We start from the raw sequence: 27397 nt of genomic DNA, 5'->3' as shown, positions 1-27397 counted from the left end.
GTTTTTTTTAATCCCAGTTCTATTTGTAAAATAATGTCACAAAATAAACGGCTTTATAATGGAAAACATAATGGTAATAATAATTGTAAGGCAAACAGTCATTTCAGGGAGAAGTGGAAGTCAACCTAAGAAAAACATATCACATGTTGAGGTGAGTATAAAAAAAAAAGATTAAATACAAACCGTTAATTTAATTCAAAGTGTCTTGTTAGGGAGGACGGTTTGGTCTAATAACACAACATGCAGATAAATTCAACTATAAATTACACATTAAACATCAGCTAAATGAAAATCTAAAAGATTGGCATCTTTTTGTTCACCTCCAGCTCGAGTATCACAGCTAGAGAATCGAATCTACAGGATATGCCCCAGAGATCATCCTAGTTGCCTCCACATCCACGTACAATCAGACATTTTACACTTCCTTATGAATCATTACAATTCAATTCAACCACAAAAGTGGTCTGGGAGCAATTAATCTGGGAGTGGGACTGTTGGAGCAGAGACAGAAGTGAATGGGTTGACGACTTCTCTACCACCAGCTCACCCACATCAGCCCCGACCAGCCGAGCTTCCTGGCACCACTGACACTCCACTTCATCAATGATAATGAGCAGTGCACAAATCTTACTTTACAAGCCTGCTGTCAGGAGCCAACCAGAGTGCCCAGATTAATTAGGCAGAGCCAAAAATAAAATTTAAAAAAAAAAAAAATCTTGCAGCGCAGGATGAGGTCATCTCACTGTCACAGACATGCTGTGACTGATTCAAGAGGCTCTCTTCCACCATCACATAGTGCTGGCAAGGACTTGGTGGGGAATGTGAGTCTAAAGCTCTTGTTTTACATTTTGTGGCTGGCCTGAGCATCCTGCCTCTGCTCTCTCTGCAATCACATTTGCTGAAAGTGTGTTTGAGTTTGCGTTGCTATGGGCACATCCTCTCTTTGCACATACAGTGCCGCCCCCAGAGGTGAAAAGGGAACAAAGGTGTGCAGTTCTCAATCCAGTGGATCAAGCTAATTTCATCCCATCTTTATATGTTCCCTGTTTTGAAAATTAATGAACTTTTCTGCCCACATCGGCAGGCTTCTCTCAGCTGAAAAACACTTGTTAGCTCACCTCACAGTTTTCCTGCAAAAGCCCTCGCTAAAGAAATCCTGCACCGCCAGTTAACACCACACAAGGGTGGCCTCAGAGTGCAATTAGCTAATAAAATAAAGCAGGACGAACCTGAAATGGTGCTGTCATTAAAGCAGGCAAGCAGAGTGTGACACTGGCAGAGGGGGTCAGACAGAGTGGGTGCCCTTTTAAGGCTGGCAAAGAAATCGCTGACATGTTTACATAAACAGGCTGAACAACATCTTTGCTTTCTGGCAGTCTGAATTTTATTAAGCTATTGTAATTGAAAGTGTTTCTGCTATGATGGGCAGAGCAAAGTATGTGGTCTAGAAATAGATTTTCCCCCTGAAACTAATAAGGACAGAGGTGTGCGGACTGATATTTTCATTCAATTAAAATAAATGGAGGAACAGAAACAAGAATTGGAACAATTGACTCAGAGGTCATTCGAGTTGAACAGCTGAGAGAAGCAGAGGGCTGCTGGAGAATTCTCCGTGTCACCTTCTTTTATCCGAGCTGCAACCATGGAGCCCTCTACCTCTGTCGCCTCTAATTGTTTCAATTACATCTCAATCCACTGTAGCTGGAGGGAAGGGTGCTTGTTAAATTAAAGGGCTTTTGTAACATTATCCATTAGGAGTGACAGCATTTTATGGTGATAATCAGATCGAATCATCCAAACTTGTGCTGCGCGCCTTATCTGGTCCTCTCATTAGGATATCTTAATTTTTCACAGTCTGTTGGTCCTAACAGCCTTGTGCAGCCAAGTAAATGAGTCATATCAATCAGTCATGCTGAGGACGAAACACAGCGTGAGGTCCCAGCCAAAGAACTGAGAGAAATTCATCCGTGCACACATGTGAATCTATAAATAAGCTCACGGTTCTGTTGCTCTGCATCTTTGTCTCCCTTTCCCTCTCTTTCTTCCTGCCTGTCTGTCTCTCGCCGTCTGTCTGAATGCCTGCCCTCCGCGCTTCACGTCTTCCTTCTCTGCAACACACACCTCACTGGAGGCTCCACTTCAGTCCATTCAAATCCCTCCCTAATTGACACTCTGTGAGAAGAGGCAAGGCTAGCCCTGAGTGCACTCCACTGACTATACCAAGGCATGTTCATATGAATGCTTCCCTGCACAGAAATACAAAAAATAAAAAAATTTGTTGCTCACTTGCTCTCCTCCAGCTTCAAGTCTCCTGAGGGAGGGAACAAATTTAATTGAAAATTGCAACCAGGAGAAGAATCTAAACAAATATTGCATTGCCAGCAATATTGTTTGGAAAGTAAAAGCAGCAAGAACCTCTCCAGAGGCATCCTGAGGATAATCCTGTGAAACCTCGGTGGTACAGCACTGCCTGCTGCACGCCTATTGCAAGTATCACAGAGGAAGGTCAAGTCTGGGACGATCTCTCTCTCTCTCTCCCCCTCTCCTCTACCTCCACATCCCTACTACTGAGTAAAACCCACTGCTGTGAGAGACAGACTTGATTAACGATGCGTTGACGTCCCCCACTGAGAAACACAAGAAACCATAGAGCAAGAGGATGCATGCGGTGCCGAGGTCAGACTCTTTATATTTTGCTTTTTCTCACCAAAATATGAGTAAATAAAACTTCTAGTGTGGGCTAGTGGATACATTTAAAAAGGCACAGTTTTACATGAATTTTAAATCAGACAACCTCTTTAGGCATTCTGCATACAGACATTTTCCTCAAATGGAAAAAAAAAAAGCCTCTACTTTCTCTGAAAATGCTCAAGTGCACCAGTAAAAAAATAAAACATTACTTTTAAAAACAGTCTACGTTCATCTACTGGCTGAACCCGACAGACAGACACATCCCCAGAGAAAACTCACTGCAACTGTACTTTCTAAAGTAATAATTGCTGATTTCATCAAAACACATTCTGTCATCAAGCACAAATGGGGTCAGGAAAATATATTAGAAGTTGCGTGCTGGTTCCAAGTACTGTAAAGTTATCCAAGTCCTCCAGATGACACACACACACACACACACACACACACACACACACACACACACACACACACACACAGCTCCAAAGCAGAAATAGCTGCTTGAACCTGTCCATGTTCATTGGGATGCTGGTACTGTCACTGTGGCTAAAAAACTAAAAAAAGAAAATTATTTAATAAAATCCATAATAACCTTATTTTGTCTCTGGGTGGATGGTGGGGCGGGTATGTGCTTTCTGCTACTTGGCTTCAATATTATATAGTTATGGACTTCCATACCTGATGGCTGAACAAATATAAACAATGTTTTTCCAGTGTGGGCCATCAAGCACTTTCACAGTGGCAGTTTGGGCTGGAGTGCCAAACTAAAGGGTGCTTCAGCAGTTGTTGTGGAAGAAATGAGAATATTTGGTGCCCAGAATTTTCCATCCAGTCTGAAGCAGTGTTGTATGATAACACGTCGTTAACACCCAACACTGTGATACTGTTATCAGTTATGCCCATAATGAAGAGTTATTGGAAGCACTCATGAAGCTGCTTTTGTTAAGTAAAAAATTTGAGTTACTGGTTGTGTACTCATCAGGAGTATTAGCATACTAAATATATACAGTACATAAGTCTTGTTGACCGATACCTATAGACATACAGTACAACGCAGCTCCTTTTGTAGCGTCATCTGCCAGACAGGAAGCTAATGAATGCCTTTCCTCCAGCAGGTTTTTCTCTGCATGCTTTTTGTTTGAGCTTCCTTCCCTGAGCAAAGAGCTGTGCATCATGCTGTATTGGATAACTGATGGTGGGCTTCACCAAAAACGAAAAAAGTAAAACCACTTCAGTCAACATGAAGACTGTTTTACAAAAAAAAGGAAAAAAAAGGTAAAGGGTATAGGCTTTTCTCAATGCAGCATAAACAAAAATAGACCAAAGCCTGCAAGCTAGTTCTCCCAGACAGCTCAGGCTCTGCTGTATCATACACATGTAACATGCCTGGTTTTGTTCATGTCATATACCAAACAAACTTACCCAATTTGGTTGCCTATGCTGCAAATTCCTTCTCTCTCCCCCTGACATCTCAGTGATGCTGCAGCCCTGTATCACTTCCTGCTGATTCAACCCTGCCATCACCCCAGCATCCCCCTGCATGTTCTTCTCAATTTTGTGTGTGTATCATATATGTGGTGAGTGAAGATATGTGTAGCAGAGATACCAAACTCTAACAATGATCATCTGGTGCAATATTTGTCATAATGAAAAATAAGACAGAAAACGTGGATAAATAAAAAGGTAAACAGAAATTAACATCTTTGATGAATTCTATTCTAGTAGTGGGATTGTATTGAAATAAAAGACACGACCACAAAGCAATTAATAATCAAGAAAAAATAACTGCTTCTCATTTCGACCTCCAACTCATCAATTTCACATTTTATCTTTAAACACAGAGCTTTCATGGTAGACCAATATATTAAAACTCTACAATGAGTATATAGCTAAAGATATCTACGGTATATCAGCCGTCCCCAACCTTTTTTGTGCCACGGACCAGTTTATGTCCGACAATATTTTCACGGACCGGCCTCTAAGGTCTTGCGGTTAACAAAATAAACAAAAATAAAACCAGTACCGGTACCAAAAAAAATTGACGATTTATTCACAACACACGGGAAAAGACCCAGGGAAACAGAGTTAACGATAAGAAATGATTTAAAAAAAATAAACACTAAAAACAGATAAAAACCCTGAAAACCACGCGGCCCGGGGGTTGGGGGTGCACTGCTATATATAACTAAAGAAAATGTACTATGAAAAGAAAGATTTCTGTTAGACCCATTTTATTTTTAATTTCTTTAATAATAAATAGATAATCTTAAATTACACTGCAAAATATAAAAATCAATTGAAACCTGAATGGCAGAGATCCACCTGAGGAAAATATAAATGTCCAGATTTAGACACTACAAACAATCACTTCCTGCATAGTGTCATTTGAATGCCACTGTTGGAATTAAAAATGCATTTTTTGCACATCTTCACAGCACAGCTGTCTTTGGTTATAGATTACAATAAGCGTCCTCTTATTCAGCCTACCTACCCTGACAGTCAGCGATGGGTGATAAACCTTCTAGCTGAACCCTTTCTTGTGGCACTCTTTAACTATTAAGCTTGTATAATCGTTTTGGAAAAATCAAAACAGCACTGAATACAGACAGAAAAATAACCCTTGCTTTGATATCATAAGCTACGTCAAGGACAGACATTCAGAGTGAATAATGAATAATGTGAAATGTAAAGGTGACTGCCAGCCTATTTAAAGCCTCACTTAAGAAAAAGGAAAAAAAAAAAAAAAAAAACATCACAGAAGAAATTTCCGCCAAGATCAGTGACTAGATGACCTTCACATTATTAAATCTCATTTTTCTTCTCATTCACGGAAAAAAAAGAAAAAGAAAAAAAAGAAAAATGTGCACACATCCATGCAAAGGACTCTTAAAAAAAATTACTGATCTAAGAAAAAGGTCATTATGAATGAATAAGTCAAAAGCTTTTCTTTTTCAATAACAATTGTGTCGCTTCCATCATTTATTCATAGCTCAGTGTTTGCATGGATAAATACTGACCTTCCCACTTGCACAGTGGGTAGCATTAAGAAGGGGAAAAAAATAAAAAGGGTTGCACTGCTTTAGAAAAAGCAACAACAAAAAACTTTTTCAGTTTGAATACCCTTAAAACCTATGTATAAAAAAAGATTTCAGAATTAGGTTCAATGTTATCTGTTTTTTTTTTATATAACAGAAAGAATACCAGAAATATGAAAACATACATTTCATTCTCACGTTAATCCTCCTTAGGCCTTACAGTCCTGGGTTGATTTAGTGACTGTTGCCCATCTTGAGAAAGAGTTACCAAAACAAACCCTTACTAACATCAAAGCCACCTTTATCATGAAGGTATTTATAATGCACAGGCTTTAGGCTTTACTGTAAACACTGAAAGGATTTAGCCAGTGACAGTGGTTCTTATATTTTAGAAATCAGCTACTACAATCATTTCTCCAGAAAAGTTAGGATGCTATGTAAAATGTAAATAAGCTGTAAGGAAATTATATGCAAACCATTTAAAATAGTATTCAATGGGAAGTGAAAAAAGACAACATATACATTTTTTATATAATATAATTTCTATTGTAATAATAATAATAATAATAATTGTAATACTTTGAAATAAATAAGGCTTTTTCCTTAAAAAGAGCACAAAAAACTACCTATTTTAATAGTTCAAACACTAAATATATATTTTAAACTATCATACTAATGAAAATAATTAGGGAATAGTTCAGATGTGCTGTGTGAAAGAAAAATCGAAAAAAAATCAGCAAATACTTGACTGCGAGTAGGCGAGGTTTGACTGTATATCGGTCAACACTGATGGTGCCTTATGAGAGATGTGCAAAGTAACCGTGCCTTGTTCACTTAATTGCTATACCATCACCAATGCTTGTTTTGCAACTATCTGCTCTCAACAAGCCATGGTCCTTTTCTTTCCCCTTCCCCTGAGGCTCTGGTGTCCATGATATCCAAAAATAATTTAAAATTTTAAGTCATCAGAGCTAGTGTGGCGTTCCACTGTGTCTCAGTCAATCATACATTAGGACTGTAACCAGAGAAGGCATTCTTTGTGAGTCTTGTTAATCTGTTTTTTTTTCTTTTGGTATAATTTTAATCATTATATACGTGGATGCAGGGACAAACTGCATTTGCTGACAACTGTTTTCAAAAGTGTTCTTAAGCCCACGCAGTAATTTCCACAACAGGATCATGTTTTAATGCAGTGCTCCCTGAGGCCTTGAAGATCACAGTCATTCATTATTGGTTGTCAGCCTTATCCCTCGAGTACAGAGATTCATGTTTACTCTCTTAATCTTTTAATGATATTGTGTACCATAAATGACGAAATCCAGAAATTCTTTCTTTTTTGTTCTTAAATTAAACTACTTTGCCTACACAGTTTTTCACTGAATAGTAAACCCTTCTTCACGCTTTTTTTTTTTTTAAACTGAGAAACCCTGGCTCTGTGGGATGTTCTTCTTACACCCAATCATGTTAATGACCTGTTCCTAATTAACCTAATTAGTCGTGAGAAGCTCCAACAGGTGTGTATATGTATGTGTGTACTTTTGAGCACACAACCTTTACAGTCTTGCAGGCAACTTTCTGAATTATACAGCTATTTCTGCTATTAAATTTAAAATGAATACACAGTAGAAGGCTTTTAAAAAAATAAATGTTTGTAATTTCAACATTTGAAATGCTGCCTTGAATGCCGAGTTTAAACATTTGCACTGGATGCTGTTCACATTTTTTCTATATCACAAGTTTTTTGGGGGGAATTTTTTTGTCATTTTAGGTGCATCAACTCTCCTTGTCTATAATACATAAAAGCGCAGCAGTGCACAAAATCAACCATTTTTTAAGGCTTTATTGGATAGGGACAGCGAAGATAGACAAGAAAGCGGGGAGAGAGAGAGCAAGACATGCAGGAAAGGGCCAACTGCTCTCCGGCCATACGGCATGTAGTCGCCTGCTCATCCACTGAGCTAAACTGGCACCATATCAACTGTTTCTCAAAGTTGCAAATGTTTCCCAATATGTCCAAGATAGATTTAAAGGAACCACATGTGCTTGCTCTAAGGGGGTCATCTGATTGTCAGGACTTTTCTCTATTGTAGGGTCTTTCCTTACACTTTAAACCACCCCAAGGTGACTGTTGTTGTAATTTGGTGCTATATAAATAAAAATACATTAAATCAATTTAGAATCACCTTACCTGAATCCACTTGTCAGGGACAGCCATTGCCAGTCGGTAATCAAAACCAAGTCCTCCCTCCTCCACTTTTCTGCAGAGAGCTGGCATCCCTGACACATCCTATAGGAAAGTCTTATTATTTAATATCACATTTCTACTTTGCGGGCACAGATTTCAACAAAGATTTTATCAATACCCACAACTCACATGTTAAGGGGTGAAATTCCTACACCACAGGCAAAAAAAAGGAAAGAGCGACACCCCATTTCCTTTTGCATTACCTTTTAATTACAGCAATGAATACGCAAGTAAGCTATGTCTAACTAATAAGTTCTTTTAATTAATAACAGCTCTGGGCAGTGTCATTGCAAAGTTAGTGAATGCAAAGATGTGTGTGTGGCAGTGGGTTTTTACCTCTGCAACAGTGATGCAGTCAGGATAAAGGGTATGAAGAATGTGATTGGCAAGCATCAGGTAAACCAAAGAATCTTCATCTACCTGTAGGCCAAAGTATTCACTGTAGTCCCCTGTGAAACTTGTGCCTGTAAACACCCACACAGTGAACACTCATCATGTTTTCACCCAAACTACAGATTTTTTTTTTTAACTGATGCTACCGCTTTGCTTTCTCTTCTTGACATATTTCTAAAATGTCCTAAAATTGTGAAATAAATGTAATCTTAATGAAGGCCGAAGGCTCCTTTGGATAAGAAACTAATAAAAATGCCTCTAGAGACTAAAGAGCAGCTCTTACCAGAACTTGTAGGGTACGCGGAGAGATTTAAACTCTGGAGCAATTATTATTAAGATTAAATACAGATGAATATTCTTGATCTCACTTTATCTCACTTTTTGGCATGTTTAAAAATGTGTTTTGTTGGCATAATGAGAACTAAAGTTTTATTTTTAAAAGGTGGACAGTATTAATCACTGAATATTATTCAAGTGCATCCAAGACAGTGTACAGTCAAAATTCTTCCAAATTAAAAGTAGTCAAACTGTACTAATTTTGAGTTGCAGAAACTGAAAATGATACTTAAAATTATTTGTTGGTTCTGGTTTTCATGAGCATGCTAGCAGAGCAGTTCTAACACCAAAAATACATTCTGACCCCTGAATTTTGGCAAAAATGAAGGTAAGCGCTAATTTTCAGACTCAGCTCAAAATATTAATCTAATTTTGCTATAATTAGGCTTGTTTGAACTGGATTTGTATCAAGTATGACACAGTTGTCAAAGTTCAGATATTATCATCTCTCCATTTGACCTTTTGCCCTCTACTCTGATCTTGGATTTGACATTTCTAGCAGAAGGAAAACTATATTGTTGCCAAGTAAGGCGTTTTTCCATGAAACAACATCTCATCTAGACCTGCTCTGTCAGGCAATTTTCTAAAGACATTCAGTTGTTAAACATATATTTTTGCATATTTCTTTATTTATTTTTTTACCTTTAGTTACTGTCACTGCTACTTTGTTGCTAATACTACCATTATAACTGTTGCTGTTGCATCAAAGGTTATAACATAGGAAATTCCCAAATATAGAATAAAGATTTTCTTATCTTATAACCCTGCTATATATTGTTACATAAAGAAATGTTACATGTTATCACATGAAGCAATGACATACAGATGAGAAGACATAAAACTACACATTTTATAAATTGTAGCTAATCAGATGTTTTAATTGGCCTATTTGGACTCAGCACATTAAAATCCACTATGCAGACAACTTCTGAAAATCGTTCACCAATGTTGTCTAACATTTGCTAAACAAAATGTATTGTTTACCTCCATGACAACATTTCTAATGGTCCTATCCCAACTTTTGACGGCATACAGGTTACGTTTTACACCAAGTATATTTTAATTTCGTTTATTTAAAATCTCAATTCAGACAACAGTCTTTTTGTTTTACCAGACCAAATTTCTCTAAATATAATTTGGTAAAAAAACAAAACAAACCCCCCCCCCCCCCCCAAAAAAAAAAACAAAAACCCAAACAAACAAACAAACAAACAAAAAAAAAGAAAAAAATTGTTTTGATGACGTTTTTGACCTTTCTATTAACCTTTCACCTTTATATTAAGCCTTTACATTAACACTTTGATAAAATAAAATTTAAAAAAAGTTCCCTCATGATGGATAGGATAAGTTAGACCTCTCAACAAAGCTCAAATTAATCTTTAACACTCGGGAGTGTGTGGTGTACACTCCACTGCGAGTTATAAACAAGAGCAGGATGACAGGCTTTACTCACACCACACAGCTCTGAAATATAAGGTGCACACAAACCAGTCTTACCGATGCCATGGTGATGGTACAGCATGGAAGTAACACCATCAAATCTGAAGCCGTCAAAGTGGTACTCCTCCATCCACCAGCGCAGGTTTGACAGCAGGAACCGCAACACTTCCCAGCTAGAAAAACACACACACGCGCACACAAGCACACACATTCAAGGTCAGGCAAAGCAAAAGCTGTGAATTATTCACACATCTCACTGTGCACTTTAGGCACCAGAGATTAATTTTCACCCCTACAGGACATTCACATATTGATAACCAAACTTATATTATGTCGGAGATGGAGCGCAAATGAGAGTGAACGGTGTTTTCATTAAGTACAGTGACTAAATTGAGGAGAAAACCAATTCAAATAACCAGTTGTCAAACTACAAATCAGTGGCTTACAGTGTACGGTTAAGTTTTCTGATTTCCATCACATGCTTTCACTCGATCACTGGGCAAGCGTTTTATATTACCAAGCCCATCTCTGTGTATTTGAAGTGATAGGATTTCACGCCACACTTGGGTAAACAAACACTGCGCAAGGAATGGAGTTTCCTCTCTTGAGGATGAGATAAATCCTACACTTCTACTTGCTTTGGCCTCATCTTCATTGTTTTACAATGTCCTACAAACAAGAGGTCAAAGACTGTACTACAAAAAAAAAAAAAAAAAAAAAAAAAAAAAAGAAGCCAATAAACTATTTGAATTTGAAAGCGTTAACTGTGGTTGTAGTGTAGCCCACGGTGTGCTACAAAGCATGCAAATGCTCACTGTGTCTGTTGACTGGACTGTGTCGGTGGAGGACAGAGGAGGTGGATTCCATAAATGGCCCCAGTCTCCCCGTTCCTGACTGGGCGAGTCATCCGATTTCTAACAGCCTCTCAAGGCAAAGTACACTACACACCTCAACTCTTTCCATTGAGAGGTGTGTTGCCATGGAAACATCAGTAAAAACTCAATATTTGGTTGTCTATATGCAGTGTGTGTAATGAGGACCAAATGAAACACTGCATACATGGATGCCAAACTGGGAGGCAGCAGCAAAGCACCAGGGATGAGACACGAATGACATTCATTACACTGATTAGATGCTGCCTCTGCTTAGGCCAGGCCCAGATCTTCTCCATACTCCAACAACGGTTTGTAATAGTTTGTGACTACTATGTGTTTATAAATATAAATCTAATGAAGGTTTCTGTTTTTGCGATAAATTTGTATCCACGGAGTGTCTTTGTAGTACGTAAAATATGATTCTACTTCCTGAGCTACACTTCAGAATATACAGCATGTAAAGGGTTTGTTAACAGAAATAATTCAACTGTATGTATTCATGGTGCCAGTCGGCTGGCAGCTGTATAGGCCCACCATGAAAGACGCTCCTGTCTGACAAATGTTTTACCTCATCAAAAGTATTTTTGCTGTGTTATAGGGGGCATTTCACTGTCTAGTTAAATAGAGTGAACCACATAAGCTCCTAGTAAGGCTGATTTCCTTCATCAATTAAAATGTTAATGCATTATTGAATGACAGTATCCTGAATTACAAAGGTCAGACACAGAGTTTTCCCCCTGTCTCAATACCACACCAAGGGCCCTTCAATTCTTTTTATTTTTTGCAATTTCATCATGTCAAAAAATTGGTGAAGCAGCAAGAAGACCCAGATTCATGCTTCAACAACACTTCAATAACATCTAAAACTGAAAAATTTCACACAAACACTAGACAGCTCATGTCCTTAATAATGCTTTATCTTTAAAATGAATTATAGGTTTATCTAACACTAAAACCTGAGGATTACACCTCTGTGGCAAAAACCCCCCACAAAATCCCAGTTTCTTTTGGCCAAGAAAGCCATGACACAAAAATACATTTAAATGCATTCCCTTCTGTGCTCCATTCCTCAGGGATGACCAACACCAGCACTGTTTGACAGGTGTGAAGCTGCATGTTACATCGGTACTTCCTCCATCCCTAGAGAAAGATCACAAGAGAGCCTGGTATGATCCGATATAGCAGGCTGGCTGGGTGGTCACGCAGACCCTGTGATAAATAGATTAGGTCCTCCACTCCACTGCGCAGAGCCAACAAAGGCTCAGACACAATGTATCCTCACGGGATGGAGATAATAGCCATTGAGAGCCAGAGGCCCAAGATGAAACCATACTGCCACATTAGGACCCACAATGCCATTTATGATCAAGTCCAATTACGGTGAGAAAGTTAGATCTCTGTACCAATGCAATGCACCACTTATCTATGCAGTTCAATGAAGTTATCACTTGGTCTGTGGTGTTAATACAAAAGCAAATTGCATATTACACTGTCCTCATAGTAAAGCTCTGCCATGACAGTGAAACCTGGTTAGGGAGCACTAATAGAGTAAAAGCCTAATATTGCTGCTTGTAGGGTAAGACAAAGTAATCTGTCATGGGTGTTTCTGTTCTACCTGCAAGTGCACACTGCCAGAATAAAATAAAATAAAATAACAAAAAAAATCATGTTTAGTTGCTCCTCATCAGAGCTTATTTGCCCCTCATGCTGGCTGTAGCTGTGCCCGGTATTACAGTGTGTATTTACACTCAGTTTCCAGCCAAAAGAAGCCATAAGTTGCCGTGTTTCTAGATTTTGCATTAGGTGACATGTCAACTTGTTAGGGTTGGCGTGGAGAGAGATTTAAGTCCCTGTTTTACCAACATCACAGGTAAGCTGCAGATAAGACCAAATAAATTTTAGAAGCTGACAGTTCATTCCACGAGAAGTGTGATGCCCAAACTGTGTCACCAGACAACCCGATGTATGGGGTGCATTTGTTAGACCAAAAAGGACAAATGAGGTGGCTCGTTTAACGCATTTCAAAACCTTCTATAATCTAACAGGGGACAGAGACACTGACAGGAGTGTCAACATCAATGAAACCACATTCTGGGCTTAAACTTGATTTATTTATCAATCACATTTCTTTCAAATTCAGATTTGCATGCATTAACTAAAGGCAATTTTGGGAGACTATGACTTACTTGGACACCATTTTTTTTTTTTTTTTTACTTTTGAGGCTACTACAGTGTGTGCTTGAAATGTTCTCTAACAGTTTGATTTTTTATTTTCAGTTTAACCGCTCTCCAGTAAAACAGTGATTTCAGTAAGCCAAATCACACATGCCTTGATGCACACAGGTGCTGTGTTGGACTTGTGCAGAAATTACATCTTTATACTGTGTAGCAGAACATTGTAAGCAGCCATTCCACGAGTCTGATAGTACTGGCTGCCTTGCTGGGTAAATTCTCATCTAGAGGTCTGACAGACTGTCCCTGTATTGCTTTGCTTTGTGTTAGATATCTGCCATTTGTCTGGCATTCTTTATGCAGCCTGGCAGCTATCTGCTCTTGCTTGGCATCTTAGGAAGAATATTCTGCTGCCTGCGAGACTGTTTGTATGTTTAGCAACCTGTAATTAGTATCACTTTGTACTTGCCATCTTTCAGGAATCAGTGGCTGTCTGTAAGGCCCGTTCTAATTCTTCAGAGTTTTCTCCAGTGGACCATATTTCAGCAGTTGCAGGACATTTAGAAGTGATTTTCATAAGGAAGCCGTTAAAGTAATTTAAATAACCACAGTAACAAAAAAAAAAAGGAAAAAAAAAAAGATAATAATTACTAGTCTTCAAACTTTGTTATCTAGTTAGCTAGAGATCCTGTATTACAGTTGGTAACATAAGACAGTGCTCCTGCTAGTTTTTAATTACTCCCTGTTCTGGCCATGTTGACGTCAATTTGTGCAGCAAACATCCATTTCTATGACAAAATTGCCCATCCTTCATGTGTATTGTCATCATTGGTTAAAAATAAGAGCTTTGAATCTTGAATCTTTCAGAGTTAGGTCTCGGACTTCGACCCAGAAATCATACAGCAGTTTTCAGTGGAATAGTACGTACTGTTCAAGCATAAAGGTGGTACGTCACTTTAGGAGCATGACCAAAGGCAATCAGTGCCTTTCTGGAGATCCAGTTTTTAAAGTCACAGAGTACACAAACTCCTTCCTCCGTTCCATCCATCCATCGTTTAACCTGGACACACTAAGGGCTCCAACATGTTTACATGCTCAACATTGTAGAGGTTTACTGTCACCAAGGGGAAGAGTCACAAAAACCGGTCTGTGGGCTACTCTTGCTTGTGCTGTTGTTGGTCCTTGCCAGCTAGGAGAAGACTAAAGTTCTAACATGCAAAGAGCTGAAGTGAAACCAAGAATTAAAAACAATGAAAAAGGGCCACTGCGGCCCACCATCAGGGCTTCTCATGCTGTATTTTTCTACAAACCAGTTAGGATCTGACCCATACATAGGCTACGTTCACACTGCAGGCGAAAGCGCATCAAATCAGATTTTTTTGACCTTATGCGACCCATATCCGATCATGGTATGACAGTGTGAACGGCACAAATCCGATCTGGGTCACTTTCGTATGTGGTATTGAATCCGATACATATCCGATGTTTTAGAAAGCGACTGCTGTTTGAACGGTCATGTCGCATTAAATCCGTCTTTTATGTCACCGACACAAGACAGATGCCAATTATCAGCTCCGGAGAAGCGCCCGATAAGACATCGCGAACGCTTCCTGGCCATCCAGTGTAGATGTCAGTGAAACTGTTGGGAAGACAACGTGAACATTTTATTTGTATTTTATAATCTGCAGATTCTGACAGAAATCTGCAACTATCCTTTGAAGCACCGCGCCTCTCTAAAACAGCAATAAGGATAATTATTAGGTTATCTACAATATTATGTAAATAACAAAATAACTTAAAGCAAAAATTGGGAAACGTAAAGTCCGAAGTCTTTATATTAAGGGCCATCAGTCAAACAATATTGTTTGCTCTGGGTCTAAACAGAGCCGTTGTGTGTGACTTCTTTTGCGCATGCGGGCCGCTTTGAGCGTTCACACTAGAGAGCGTTTGCTGTTGCATTTTATTTGTAGTGTGAACAAGCAGACAAAAAAAAGAATCGGATTTGATCAAAAAATCAGAATTGAGCATTAAGACCTGCAGTGTGAACGTAGCCAAAGTGTCATCCATAACAAGCTTTGGGATTTTTTGAATAACTGCACATTAGCGTAAGATAAGAGACACTATACTATATCATAAATTAAGCACAACAGGAGGAAACATTTTCACATTCACACCTCTGGTCAGTTTACTTAACAATCATGTCCTTGGACTGTGGGAGGAAGCTGAGGTACAAACAGTGAACTCACATAAGTACAGGGAGACCATGAAAATACATCAAAACCAGGACCTTCTCACTGTGAGGCACCAGTACAAACCACTGCACTACTGTGCTACCCCAGGTACAACACTCAATTTAAAAATTCACAAACTATAGATATTTTCTTCCTATTTGTCTAGTTTTCAATGGTTAAGGGGCATGAAGGTAAAGTGTTTGTATCTTATCCTATCCAGTGACTCCATGAAGCACCTACTGGTAGCAATACAGGGAGTTCCAAGAAGCCAACTTGCACACCTACTGCTAAGCTGAACTCATTAGCCGAAGCTCACTAGAGGGGAAAAACTACTTTTCCCATTGCTGTGTGACCTGATGGGATAGGGGAAATAACTCATGGGTGTTAAATACTGAAATGAATGCATTTGGATTGAGTGACTGAGTTTTCAAGTGTGGGTTTAGTGATTGATCAGACAGTACCAAAACCCCAGCTACAGCACAAAGTTGGTCCAAGTAGGAGCATTCATGTTTTTACATAAGGGAAATAGAGTTTTTGTTGTTTCTTCTGTGATGGTTTCTGCTCCATTTCTTTCAAATAAAAGCATGCCAGTTACCAGCAGGGTGATTCCTTGCTCCCCTAGATGTCTTTCCTTGGGTGTAGTTTTCTTATTCTAGAACTTCAAAATTTAAAGGGCATTTAGCTGGTAACAGCTGGAAACAGATTTTGTAGTGTCATCTCATGCTTGAGAGAAAATTGCATCATTTGTTGTGTATCTAGTTTTATTGGGCACACAGTGGAGGGTTACATGGATTCAGGTCTAATTATATAACTTGATCAGTGTCTTAGCATTATATTATACATCAAACAAACAAAAGAATGATATATGCATACATACACACACATGCACGCGTAGAATAATACTGTCAAAGTGAAAATAGTTAGTCCTCCCTTTCAACATGAACATCAACAGAGAGAAAAGCTAAAAAGCATTTTCAAAAGCCTAGCCCCAAGCCCATTTTTCATATCTTAAGAATTCACACAAAAATTGATGAAAAATTGATGCAAATGATCTTGAGAGAGGTTGGGGATATAGAATGGACCCACAGCAAGCTCTTCAGAACTCTCACTACTGATCTGCAAAAAGGCTTGGCTTCTTTGGCTGCCAACCCCCCTACAAGCACTCTACTTACCCGGTCACTGTGTCAAGGTGACTTTGACGTATTTAAAAAGGTTCATGAAGGACACAGACACCGATGAATGATGTGGATGTCCCCAAATTAGTTTCTGTTCGACACATACCCATGCGTTTGGTGCAGCACACCTAGTACATTCACATACACCACATCTTGACAACTTATTGACCTATTATGCTACATTCCAGCTCCAAATTTGTATTCTATTAGAGCCGCTAATATAAAAACCCATATTTATCTTATTCTCTTTAAATTGGGGAGCCTCTTATTTTGTTAACTGAAACAAACCATTTTAGCTCTTGTCACGTTCAGGCCACCACCTTACCTTCTTTAACCTCCTAATACCCGAACTCTTTCATGGCATGCTTGAAATCTTTGCTATATGGGCTGATTGGGACCTGATGAATGTAAAAACATTTTTTTTACTGATTTTTGTTTTGGAGAAAAATGAGATCCACATTCAAGGACATTCGTTTTAAATTTTGATAGAACAGTGGCAGTATAATGTCCTCGTAAGTGGATATCAGGCACTTGTAGAGCAAAAATCTTGTATTTTGGTCTAGACAACCCAAAATGTGATGTCCATATATGTGGATGCCAGGTCCTAGGAGGTTAAGCTAACTGTCTTTTGATTGGCTAGCCCCCCCAAACAGCTAATGTGGGAAGCCAGTGGATGAGACCGCTGTGTTCTCATGCATGGCTGCGCATGTTTAATATGAGTGTCCACCAAGTAATTACATGAAAGAAAAGCCATAAAAAACTTTATTATGGGGCCATGAAGTGTAAGCATTCCCTGTAGGTTTTAAGAAAATCTGAGACATCAAAGGAAATTTTCAAGCAAAAGTTGGCTGTTTTTGCCTAAAGTCGAAAAAAAATGAAAGACAATTCTAAGAAGTAGACTACTGAAAGTTAAGAATGTTTTCCTTTAAAACAAATTAATAAACACAGCCAATATCAGAATGCTGATTATACAGCATAGACCTGAAAATATGGCAGGTGGATGGATGACATTACAGCATGAATGCTTAAATATTTTTTTGTACATTTATTATTTACTTGGTTCAATTTAGCAATTATTTAAAAATGGCTTAACAACCACCAGCATATGCATGTGTCCTTATAGTTTCAATGCAGCTCGCTTCTTGGATAGCCAAGTTTGTATTCAGCAACAGCAAACCCACTTCTAGCATTCCTAGAGCCTGGAACCAATGTTTGCAAAACCAGACATTCTTAATACCGAATGCAGACACATTTGACTCAGAGGCAACTCAAGTTAACAAATTGGATAGCAGGTATCTATCTAAACAGCATTCTCTCTGGACTGTGTTGAATGTTTTATGAGGAAAAGCTGAAGTGGAACACATACAACAAAAAAGGTGTTCTTTGATAAAGATGCACAAGTGGAAGCAAAGCAAAAAAGGCAGCAACAAGGAAAATGTGCATTTGCTCTGATAGCTTGTATCAGTCAGCTTCTGTCAACCTAATAAGAACATCATGGTCAGAATGTGATGGCTGATAGCAAGGCTGCTTGATTAAAAACAGACTGTGTATCCCACAAGGTTCACGGGTAGCCTCTGAGGTTCATTTCCTTCCAAAGAAAGTAACAGAAAGCTTGACACAAACGACGTGTCCAAACATCTTGCGAGAGGCAAAGAAGACAAATGAACTGGCTATGACATTGCAGAGCTCCTTTGGGCTTTTACAAATGACTCCTCATATGCCTCCCAGTTGTGGCATATGTCTGCACCATGTCTAATGAGTGCTTCTGATACGAGGAGGGTTCAATAACTAATGAAAGAAGAACCTTGTTCTCTTATTATAGCCCCCCTGCCTGACACTAAGCATTGTATAATGTATTGGAAAGTGGTGCACACTGACACACACTTATTAAAAGCGAGTTCAAAAAGGCATTTGATAGACTCAACAGTGCCTGTTCCTCTTTAATGTGTGCTGGGATCATTTTCAGGGTACAGAGGCAAGAGAGACACCCAATTAACAGGGCGAACAACAACACCAGTCGATAGTTTTGGTGTACATTGAGCACCAGCAGAGACAGGAAAAATAACCTGCCTATTTATGGCCTTTCATCTGTTTTCTAACACTTTTGTAATTAGTTGAAACTACGAACATCACCAAATCTCTGTTACACTGTGACGATCCTAGCTGAACAAATGTACAAAAAGGTAAAAAAAAAAAAAAAAGAAAAGAAAAGAAAATCAAGGCAAAAGGAGGAAACTTGAGTTTTCAGTTAACCACTCATTCACTACACTTCACCTATATATCAGTGCCTTACTTCACGGCCGTCTGGTTGAGCGATGTAATCTGCCATTTTTGAGAGCATGTCTTGGTTTTGACCTTCAACAAATCTTTCTGTACAAGGCAGTCTGAGAAACTGTAACAAGTGATATGGCAGGTTCCCATTTATCCTCATTCATCAATCTTTACACGTGTTTACATTTATATGTAGCTGATGCAGACAAAGTGTCTTTTCATCATAAGTTCAATGTCTAACAGTATGTAACATTCAAATCTCCACGGCAGGTACAGCATAATGGAGGAGTAGAAATAGCAGGGATGTGTTTGCTTTCAAATCACGCTAAAAAGATCTTGAAAAATATATAATGTCTAATCAGGACGATGTTAATCACAGTAAATTTAAATGGTATAAAGAACAAAAGTAAATTGGTTCTGTGGTTTTGGTTTATGGTTTTTAATATTACACAGCATGTCCATTTTTACTACTACTTTATATGAGTAAGTAATCACATTGTCATTTAGTTATATTGTGGAAACTCTTCAACACTTTTTTCCCCCCACCAATTGAAAATGACACTGTATCAAAGTGACTGAATAAACGTGAATTAACTATTACCTCTCAGTTTCAGACATTCACCAACAAGTCTGTTAGGTACGCTTATTCAACTGTGTTTTAACACAAATGTCTAATTAGCCAATTACATGGCAGCAAGTCAGTGCATTTAGGGAGGGTCAGACAACCTGCTCAAGTTCAAACTGAGTATCAGGGGAGATTTGAGGGACTTTGACCGCAGCATGGCTGTCTGTGCCAGACAGCTTAGTATTTCAGAAACTGCTGATCTGCTGGGATTTTCCCACATAACCATCACTAGGGTTTACAGATAGTAATCTGAAATGATAAAAATTTTCCAGTGAGTTGTAGTTCTCTGGGGAAAAATGTGGTGTTAATGCAATAGGTTATAGGATAAGGGCTAGGAGAAAAGTCTGCAGGAGAACATTTCTGAATGCACAACACATCAAACCTTGGAGCAAATGCATTACAGCAGCAGAAGAGCACACCGGATACTACTCCTGTCAGCTAAGAACAGTAAACTGAGGCTACAATTCACACTGGCTCAACCAAGACTGGTCAATAGAAGACCAGAAAAAAGTTGTCTAATGAAACTTTATTTAATTGCTGAAACATTCAGATGACATGGTCAGAATTTGTCAAAAACCTGGATACTTATTAAAAAGTTATAAAAACTATACAAGTACCTGGAGTAGTTAAAGAGACGGCTGTCCCACAAGCTGTGCACCCCTCTGGGTGGAGAATGGAAGAAACATGAGTCGGATCCATCAAACCGATTTAAGCCATCTTCCGTGTTCTTGGACGCGTGGCTGTGAACGACATCCAGGAGCACCATAATCCCCATTGAATGAGCCACATCAATCAGCTGCTTCAGCTCATCTGGGGTCCCATAGCGGCTACAAATGAACACACACATTCAGATTCACATTAGGTTACTACACAAGCTTAACCCTGAAGTTTAGGTTGATTCAAAATTGCCACTCAATGAAAATCATCCAAGTTACAACTGGAATATGTCAGACTAACCTTTTTCCCCCCTATAATTGGACCATTTTGAGCACATAACTAACAGCATGCACATATGCAAACACAAGCTTAAAAAAAATTCAAGGACCTAAATTACATATATTTTCTGAGTTGTTTCAATTTCCCTAACAATAAACCTGTCAAGCAGATCTTAACTCCCACTCAATGGTTTTATTCTTTCTAAAATTGCTGTCACATTGACAAAAGGCCCATTTAAGACTAAGTGCAAACCAACACTGAATTTATATTTTCATTAAAATGTTTGCAATTCAAATAATCACAACAGCATTGAGCAGTATATTATTGTACAAGCATAGCCGCTTTGTCTAAAGTGAGCTTTTGTCATTTGATAGATGTTTTTATATTAACCTTTTCTACAGGACATCTACAGTAAAGTCAGTGGAATTCTCAGGACACTGAAAAACACAACTGTATGTGTACGCATCCATAACCCACACCTTATATTATCCAATCTCTAACATCCCATCCTCCCAACAATCATCATATCAGCTTCCTTTAAAAATAAAAATAGGACACATAGTGACAGGATTATCCTGCTTTCTGGTATTCAACCACTGAGGTTTTAAATGACACTAAGCGATCAATCAAGGGTGAAATTACAATATATATAACTATGCCCTACTCTGAGCAAGGAAGGAGGATCTCTGAAAGAAGATAAAGACTCAGACTAGTCCACCTTTATCTACGACTCTCCCCACTCTGTGGATTAACAGAAAATGTATTTACAGAGAGATTATTGCTGGTGTCAGACTTCCTAACCTTGATTTGAGGTGACTGAGTTGAGGAGAAAGTTGCTCACTCAGTTTGTTTTTGTGACACTCATTCAACCCTCAAAATAAAACATCAACAACTTTAAAACATTTTGCAGCCGCTTTAAAGATAAAATACATTCAGGTGGTAAAGTGTGATACTGGATACCTTAAAGCTGAAATCTTTTAGAGTCTGTCTTTCAGATATTTTACTGGTTCACAATTTTACTCCCAGTATGATTACACTTCCTCTTTCTTTTTAATTGACAAATATATTAGAAGAAGGACTTCTTTTATTTATTTATATATTATATATATATTTATATATATATATATATATATATATATATATATATATATATATATATATATATATATATATATATATATATATATATATATATACATACATATATATATATATATATATCTATTCTTTTAATGCAGTAGTATTGCATTTGATATATACTCACTTTGGTTGTTTTTCTCCTTAAATCTGCTTTATGAAGGTAGCATGACAGAGATTTACTCCGATTACACAAACATTATGTAGGAGAAAGTAACGGAACATGGGTATTGATTTGTAAATAACTGGACATGATAATATTATACTACACTGTATTTCTAACCAACTAGGCAGCGGATTTATTTATCTTGGCAATACTTTCTTTGAAGATATAATTAATTTTGGGGTCAACTTGAAAGAGAGACAGTGTAATGTAAAATGTGCAAAAATTAGACCAGATTTTAAATAATATTTGGATGCAGACTACTGTATGATGTGATGTTTAGAATCCCCAAGACATTTTGTGAAAGTTTGACTCTATTTGACCCTGAAGAAGTGGTCAGAGGTCTAAAGTATTGTGAAATTTCAAACCCCAACATATCATTCCCTATAACACGACACTGCATCTACAGCTTTTATCAGAATTCCAGGCCAGCCGAGAGATATAATCTCTGCAGCGTGTCCTGGGGCTTCCTCCCGTTGGGACATCCCCAGAACACCTCAACCAGAAGGCACCAAGGAACATCCTTGTCAGATTCCAGAACCAACTCAACTGGCTCCTTTTGATGTGGAGGAGCAGCGACGGCTCTACTCGGAGCCCCTCCTGGATGTCCGAACCCCTTCCCCCATCTCTAAGGGAGAGGCCAGCCACCCTTCGGAGGAAACACATTTCCGCCGCTTGTATATGCGATCTCGTTCTTTCGGTCACTACCAAAAGCCCGTGACCCGAGGGTAGGGATGTAGATCGACCAGTAAATTGAGAGCACTTTTACACTCAGCTCCTTCTTCACAACGACCGACTGGTACAGCGTCCGCATCACTGCAGCCGTAGCAGCAGTCCGACTGTCGATCTCCGGCTCCCTTCTCTATTAGAATTCCTTCAAACCTCAAGCTATCATGTTTATAGACAGAATGATGACACGCTACCAAAAACATAACCTCCTTGGCAGAGACAAGTACCTTGTACAAAATACAATATATATATATAAAACTAGTGAAATGATGGCATTTACCTGGAAGCAGCAAAGAAACTTGTAATCTGATATCCAAAGCTTGCATAGTAGGCATGCTCCATGATGGCCATCAGTTGAATACAGTTGTAACCTGGACCAAGAGAGGAGACACTGCAATTATCATATTACAAATTTCATCCCCATTTCATGCCTTAAAAAGCATATTATACCAGATTAAACAGCTAACCTTATCTAGCTGTTGTGAAACTATTAAAATATTCATCAAAAAAAACATGTGTTTGGTGTGTATGGCAGTGGGATACACTGTGCTTATTTGTTCCTAAGTGTATTTGGATAGCTTAATTTCCCTACAGTAACTAGAGGTGTTATTAATTTTGCAAATCTTCATCTTCTTTTCTAATGATTAATTTTAATAAACCCCTGCTGTTCAGCTTGTATTTCAAACATCATTTAAAAATGCAAATAATTCTTATGATGTGTGGGTTGGTTGGCCACACAGAATAAGACACGCTTAGAAAAATTCTCTGAAACGTCTCTCTTTTTGTGTTTTGGCCACTATTTGGTACAGAAACAATCTGGAAATCTTTAAGAGTTGATACTATTTGACCTGTGTCAGTCACACTGTATGTATGAGCTCCAGGCATTTCCTTTTTGACACAAGCTCCAGTATCCTAAAGACAAGCTGTGGCAACAGGGAAACACTAGCTATCAGTCAGGAGGTCATATACCACAAAACAACCTACAAAAACTGCCTCTATGAATAAGAGAACAACAGGCTTTTAAACTGCCACTGAGGACTCTAGAGGGAGGCCCTGCGGTTTTCACTGTTGTATTGAACAGATTTATTTATATATATCTCTTTTCAGGCTAGAGAGAAAGGAAACAAAACTTTGCCTTCTGAAGGATTGTGACAAAGCGCTGGGGTGAGAGGAAGTTTCTTTTTTTTTTATATATATATATATATACTCTCTTTCAGTCAAGAAAATGAAATGGCAGGTAAAGTCACCGTCACTAGAGACTGTGGAGTTTAGCCTCCTGGAGAATCCTTATTGTATAGAACCCCTCAGTTGCTGCAGCAGTTACTCTGCCAGTTTCCTTATCTGCCAAACAAGATGACACAACCGAGAAAACGGACTGATCACATTTCTCTTGGTCTGCTGTGTCAGTTGTGTCTGTACTTTTAACGATGTCAGTGCAGCGTGGCGTTCCTGAATGCAAAATAACACCAACGCTCATAGGGGTAGAGAAGCAAAATGGGTACTTCTTTCATAAGGTTGCAGCAACGTTTGAACGCTACTCTTAGTTGAGATAACTTGAAAATTAACTACTTAAAAATTAGTGAAAAATATACATTTGCATGATGTTTTAGGTCATATACATAAGATCATAAGCAAAATATAGGGTTGCTCGGTGACTGCGTTTAATTTTTTTCTTTGTTGTCTTAGACCGAGTTCAAGTAGTTGCAGTGACCAACTTTCAATCGTAAGGCGATAGCACAAGTCAATTGGTGAAAGGCAACCTCTCTCCAGACACTTGCAACCTGACTGCAATCACTCTTAGACAGACTGACAACAGTTTGTAAATAATTGTTGTTTAATTTATAAAAGCAGAAATTGACAGCACGTTGCAATCAATCTGAGTCAGTCTGCACCAGTGAGTGCAGATGCATATCACTGCAATAACGACATGACAGGTTGTCAACATTGTCAATATTTCTTTGTAAAATCAAGGTTGCCAAGTGCCTGTGTCATTTTGCAGTTACATCCCCGTCCTGCAAAAACCACGTTACCATCTGAATAGAAATGTTTCAATTTTGGGCTCAAATCTTTGAGATTTTAGATGGACTAACTATGAGTAGCTAATATAAAATTCTTTTCCATATAAATTTTTGTATATGTAGACAGAAACCAATTTACAACAGACCAAAGAAGATCAATTTTTGCTGATTTATCACAGTTAATCATGGTATTTTCACAGATAGGTGGCACCACTGACAGAGACTGACTCAGTCTTATTGCCGTTTTACTCCCATCTCGATGCACCAAAGTTGCTTTGCAGACAGAGACTGACTGAATGGTTAAATATCTGGTCCCTGACTTCGAAGAAACCTTCTCAAAGGCAATGAAAATGCAAGCTAATTATACACGGTGGGAATAATTTTGGACATACTGCGGTCTCCAACCACTATAGTCTCATGTGTGAATGTAGCCCATTGGAATTATTTTTCCAGTTCAAGTAAATGCACATTACTTATTAGGTAAACCTGTGAGTTTTACATTGAATTAATCAGAAGCCCGAGGAATGAAACACACACACTTACACATACACTGTTAAAGAAAATCTGTCAGGGAAAAAATGCTTAGGGGCAGAGGCAGGCAGATAGCGTTTCTCTAGTATTGACTTTGTGAGTCATGAGTATGAAGAAAAAAAAAAAACCCAAGTTGTCATACTTAGAGCCACAACTGCTGTGCAGTTTGGCTTGTGCTGTGGAGCCCCTTTTACAGAACACGATCCACTGGTCAGTGATCCCTTTAGGTCATACCAGTAAACAGGATGTTGACTTGCTGATGTGGTATCATCTAGACAGTGTGACAGGTCTGCCACAGAAAATACTGTTTCTGGTGGAACAGTGGTACTCACAGTTGTACGACATGTCTGCTATGTTATGGACTAGTGGTGACAGTTACTAAATAAATAGATATTAAAAACCCCTCAAATGTTTTGTTTCGCCCACGCTGTCGGCTCAGAATTGACATGTATGCAGGTATGTGACCTCTATACATTACTTTCTGTTCTTGGCTGGAGAACATACGAAATATTTTCGAGTTGAAAAGCTCTTACTGACTGTTAGAAGAATGGGATCACAGCATGATGGCTGCTGTAGACGTCTTACAGACTTAAAGAGCTGAAGGATCCGGCAAAGAATAATCTTGTAGAGCTAGGGTTTTTCCATCTCACATCTTACCCAAGTCTTTTATGCGAGGCAGCACATTGGTTGTGAAGTTGTTGTATGAGGCGATCTTCTCCTCTGGAGAGCCAATTCCCACATGAGACTCGTATATTCTCAGGCTCGTGGGCTTCCTGGGTCGAGGGTGGATATGCTGAAGAGGTAACCAAAACGTCATGCACAAAATCATAACAGAGTCTGGGGCTTTTTCCCCCCTTCTAGAAACTACATCTGTTGAGCGCTTATGATCCATAAAGACAAAGTGTGGGTTTTTGCACAAATATCTCATCGCCGAGATGAATAGCTGCACACACGTAAAACAATAAAAATATTTATGATTCATGCTAGCAGTGTTACACAACAGGAGAAGCATTTCTTTTTATACATAGTGCCCATTTCCTGATGGCTACCCACCAAGCCTTGTGAACACAGCATTTCAAGTACATGATTGAACTACTTGTAAATAAAACAAATATACTGCCAGTAAGAGGGCCCCTCTAATTAAAATGGTGCCAAATAACAAGTGATAAAGAAGGCAAGGTGGCCTTTAATAGCCTCTTAGTGTTTTGCTTGTTCACTCTTGGGCTAAGGACATCAAGTAGCATTGAGACACATTCAGCCTCACTCAAATCAGCAGCATCGAGCACCCACATTAAGAATGGCCACAACAGCTTTGCATATGAGAGGCAAAGCTGATTTACAATGACTGTTCCTCATATCGAGAAGAAATGGTGAATGTAGAGGGTAGCACCACATAAACTGTGGTTTTAGTAACACAATATTCAATGATTAACATCATCTCAAAGCTTTTTTAAAAAAATAATCATAATAATTAAGGGGATGAGCTGTTTTAAAAAATGATAGACATTTAATTTTCATTTCCTGGCACTCACTATTTGTTACACTTAGTACTGCAACAAGACACTGATCATCTCTGTACATGAAAAAAAAAAAAAAAAGCAGCTCGAGCTCCAAAGCTGGTAGTAACTAATACAACATGGAAATGAAAAACACTGAATGTGCAGGTGGTTTTCATGCATCTATTTTTTCTTTTTTTTAGGCAAAAGTCATTTTTAAAGGATATTTTGTAACTTACAATGTAAGGCTGAGGGGGATCCCAGTGAACCCAGTCGTAGATGATGGCTTTCTCCTCCCTGGTCACATATTTTGCCCAAGGCGAGATCCGGTAAAGACGCTGTCCCTCCTTTGTGTGAACCACCACCTGGGAAAATAAGACAAATGAGTTTTACGTTACAGCAAGGGCACCTAAACAATGACAGGGCATTGAAGAAAAGAAAAAAATTGGGTGGGCATGACAGTCACTTTGCATAAGCGACATGGACATCTAATAAGCAGACAGATAACAGACACCACGATGCATGCTGAGGTGTCTACATTCTGGATTAAAAACCTACAGAAGGGGATGAAGGATATCTGTATGTAATCTAAAATGAAATGGAAAAGACAAAGCTACAGAGAAGTCAGGGGAAAAAAGTAGAAAGGATCAGCAAAGCACAGTCAGAGGCCTCAAAAGGTCTTCTTTGTTTGCTGCATGATGCAGCCCCTGGATGTATTTGATATTAAAGTCAGTATTTATTTACATCTGTTAGCCATGAAATGCTTACATCATAAAACTGTGCTGTTGCTCCCTATCCATTATAAAGAAAGATGGTGCAAACTGTTGATGAAAACTGCCTCTTTTCCAGAAAGCCAGTTCCTACTCTCCAATGCCAAATTCACAGCTTTAAAAGTGTTATG

General features: G+C 38.6%; 1 protein-coding gene across 1 annotated transcript in view; it reads right to left on the bottom strand.

Moving 5' to 3' along the window:
• gbe1b (glucan (1,4-alpha-), branching enzyme 1b) overlaps positions 1 to 27397 on the bottom strand; it is a 104081-nt gene that overhangs the window by 53838 nt on the left and 22846 nt on the right. The window contains exons 4-10 of the mRNA XM_085430615.1: positions 26736 to 26861; positions 25658 to 25793; positions 22732 to 22822; positions 20104 to 20313; positions 10195 to 10310; positions 8305 to 8432; positions 7912 to 8010 (exon numbers count right to left, since the gene is read on the bottom strand). Of these exons, the coding sequence (XP_085286741.1) occupies positions 7912 to 8010; positions 8305 to 8432; positions 10195 to 10310; positions 20104 to 20313; positions 22732 to 22822; positions 25658 to 25793; positions 26736 to 26861 (906 nt within the window). The remainder of the gene's footprint in view (positions 1 to 7911; positions 8011 to 8304; positions 8433 to 10194; positions 10311 to 20103; positions 20314 to 22731; positions 22823 to 25657; positions 25794 to 26735; positions 26862 to 27397) is intronic.

Source organism: Copadichromis virginalis, linkage group LG14, assembly GCF_057382275.1.
Source record: "Copadichromis virginalis isolate Kocher_CV1m ecotype Utaka linkage group LG14, C_Virginalis_male_GT1.1, whole genome shotgun sequence".
Lineage (NCBI taxonomy): Eukaryota > Metazoa > Chordata > Actinopteri > Cichliformes > Cichlidae > Copadichromis > Copadichromis virginalis.
Note: the sequence above shows the minus strand (reverse complement) of the source record. Positions and strands in the feature narration are given on the sequence as shown.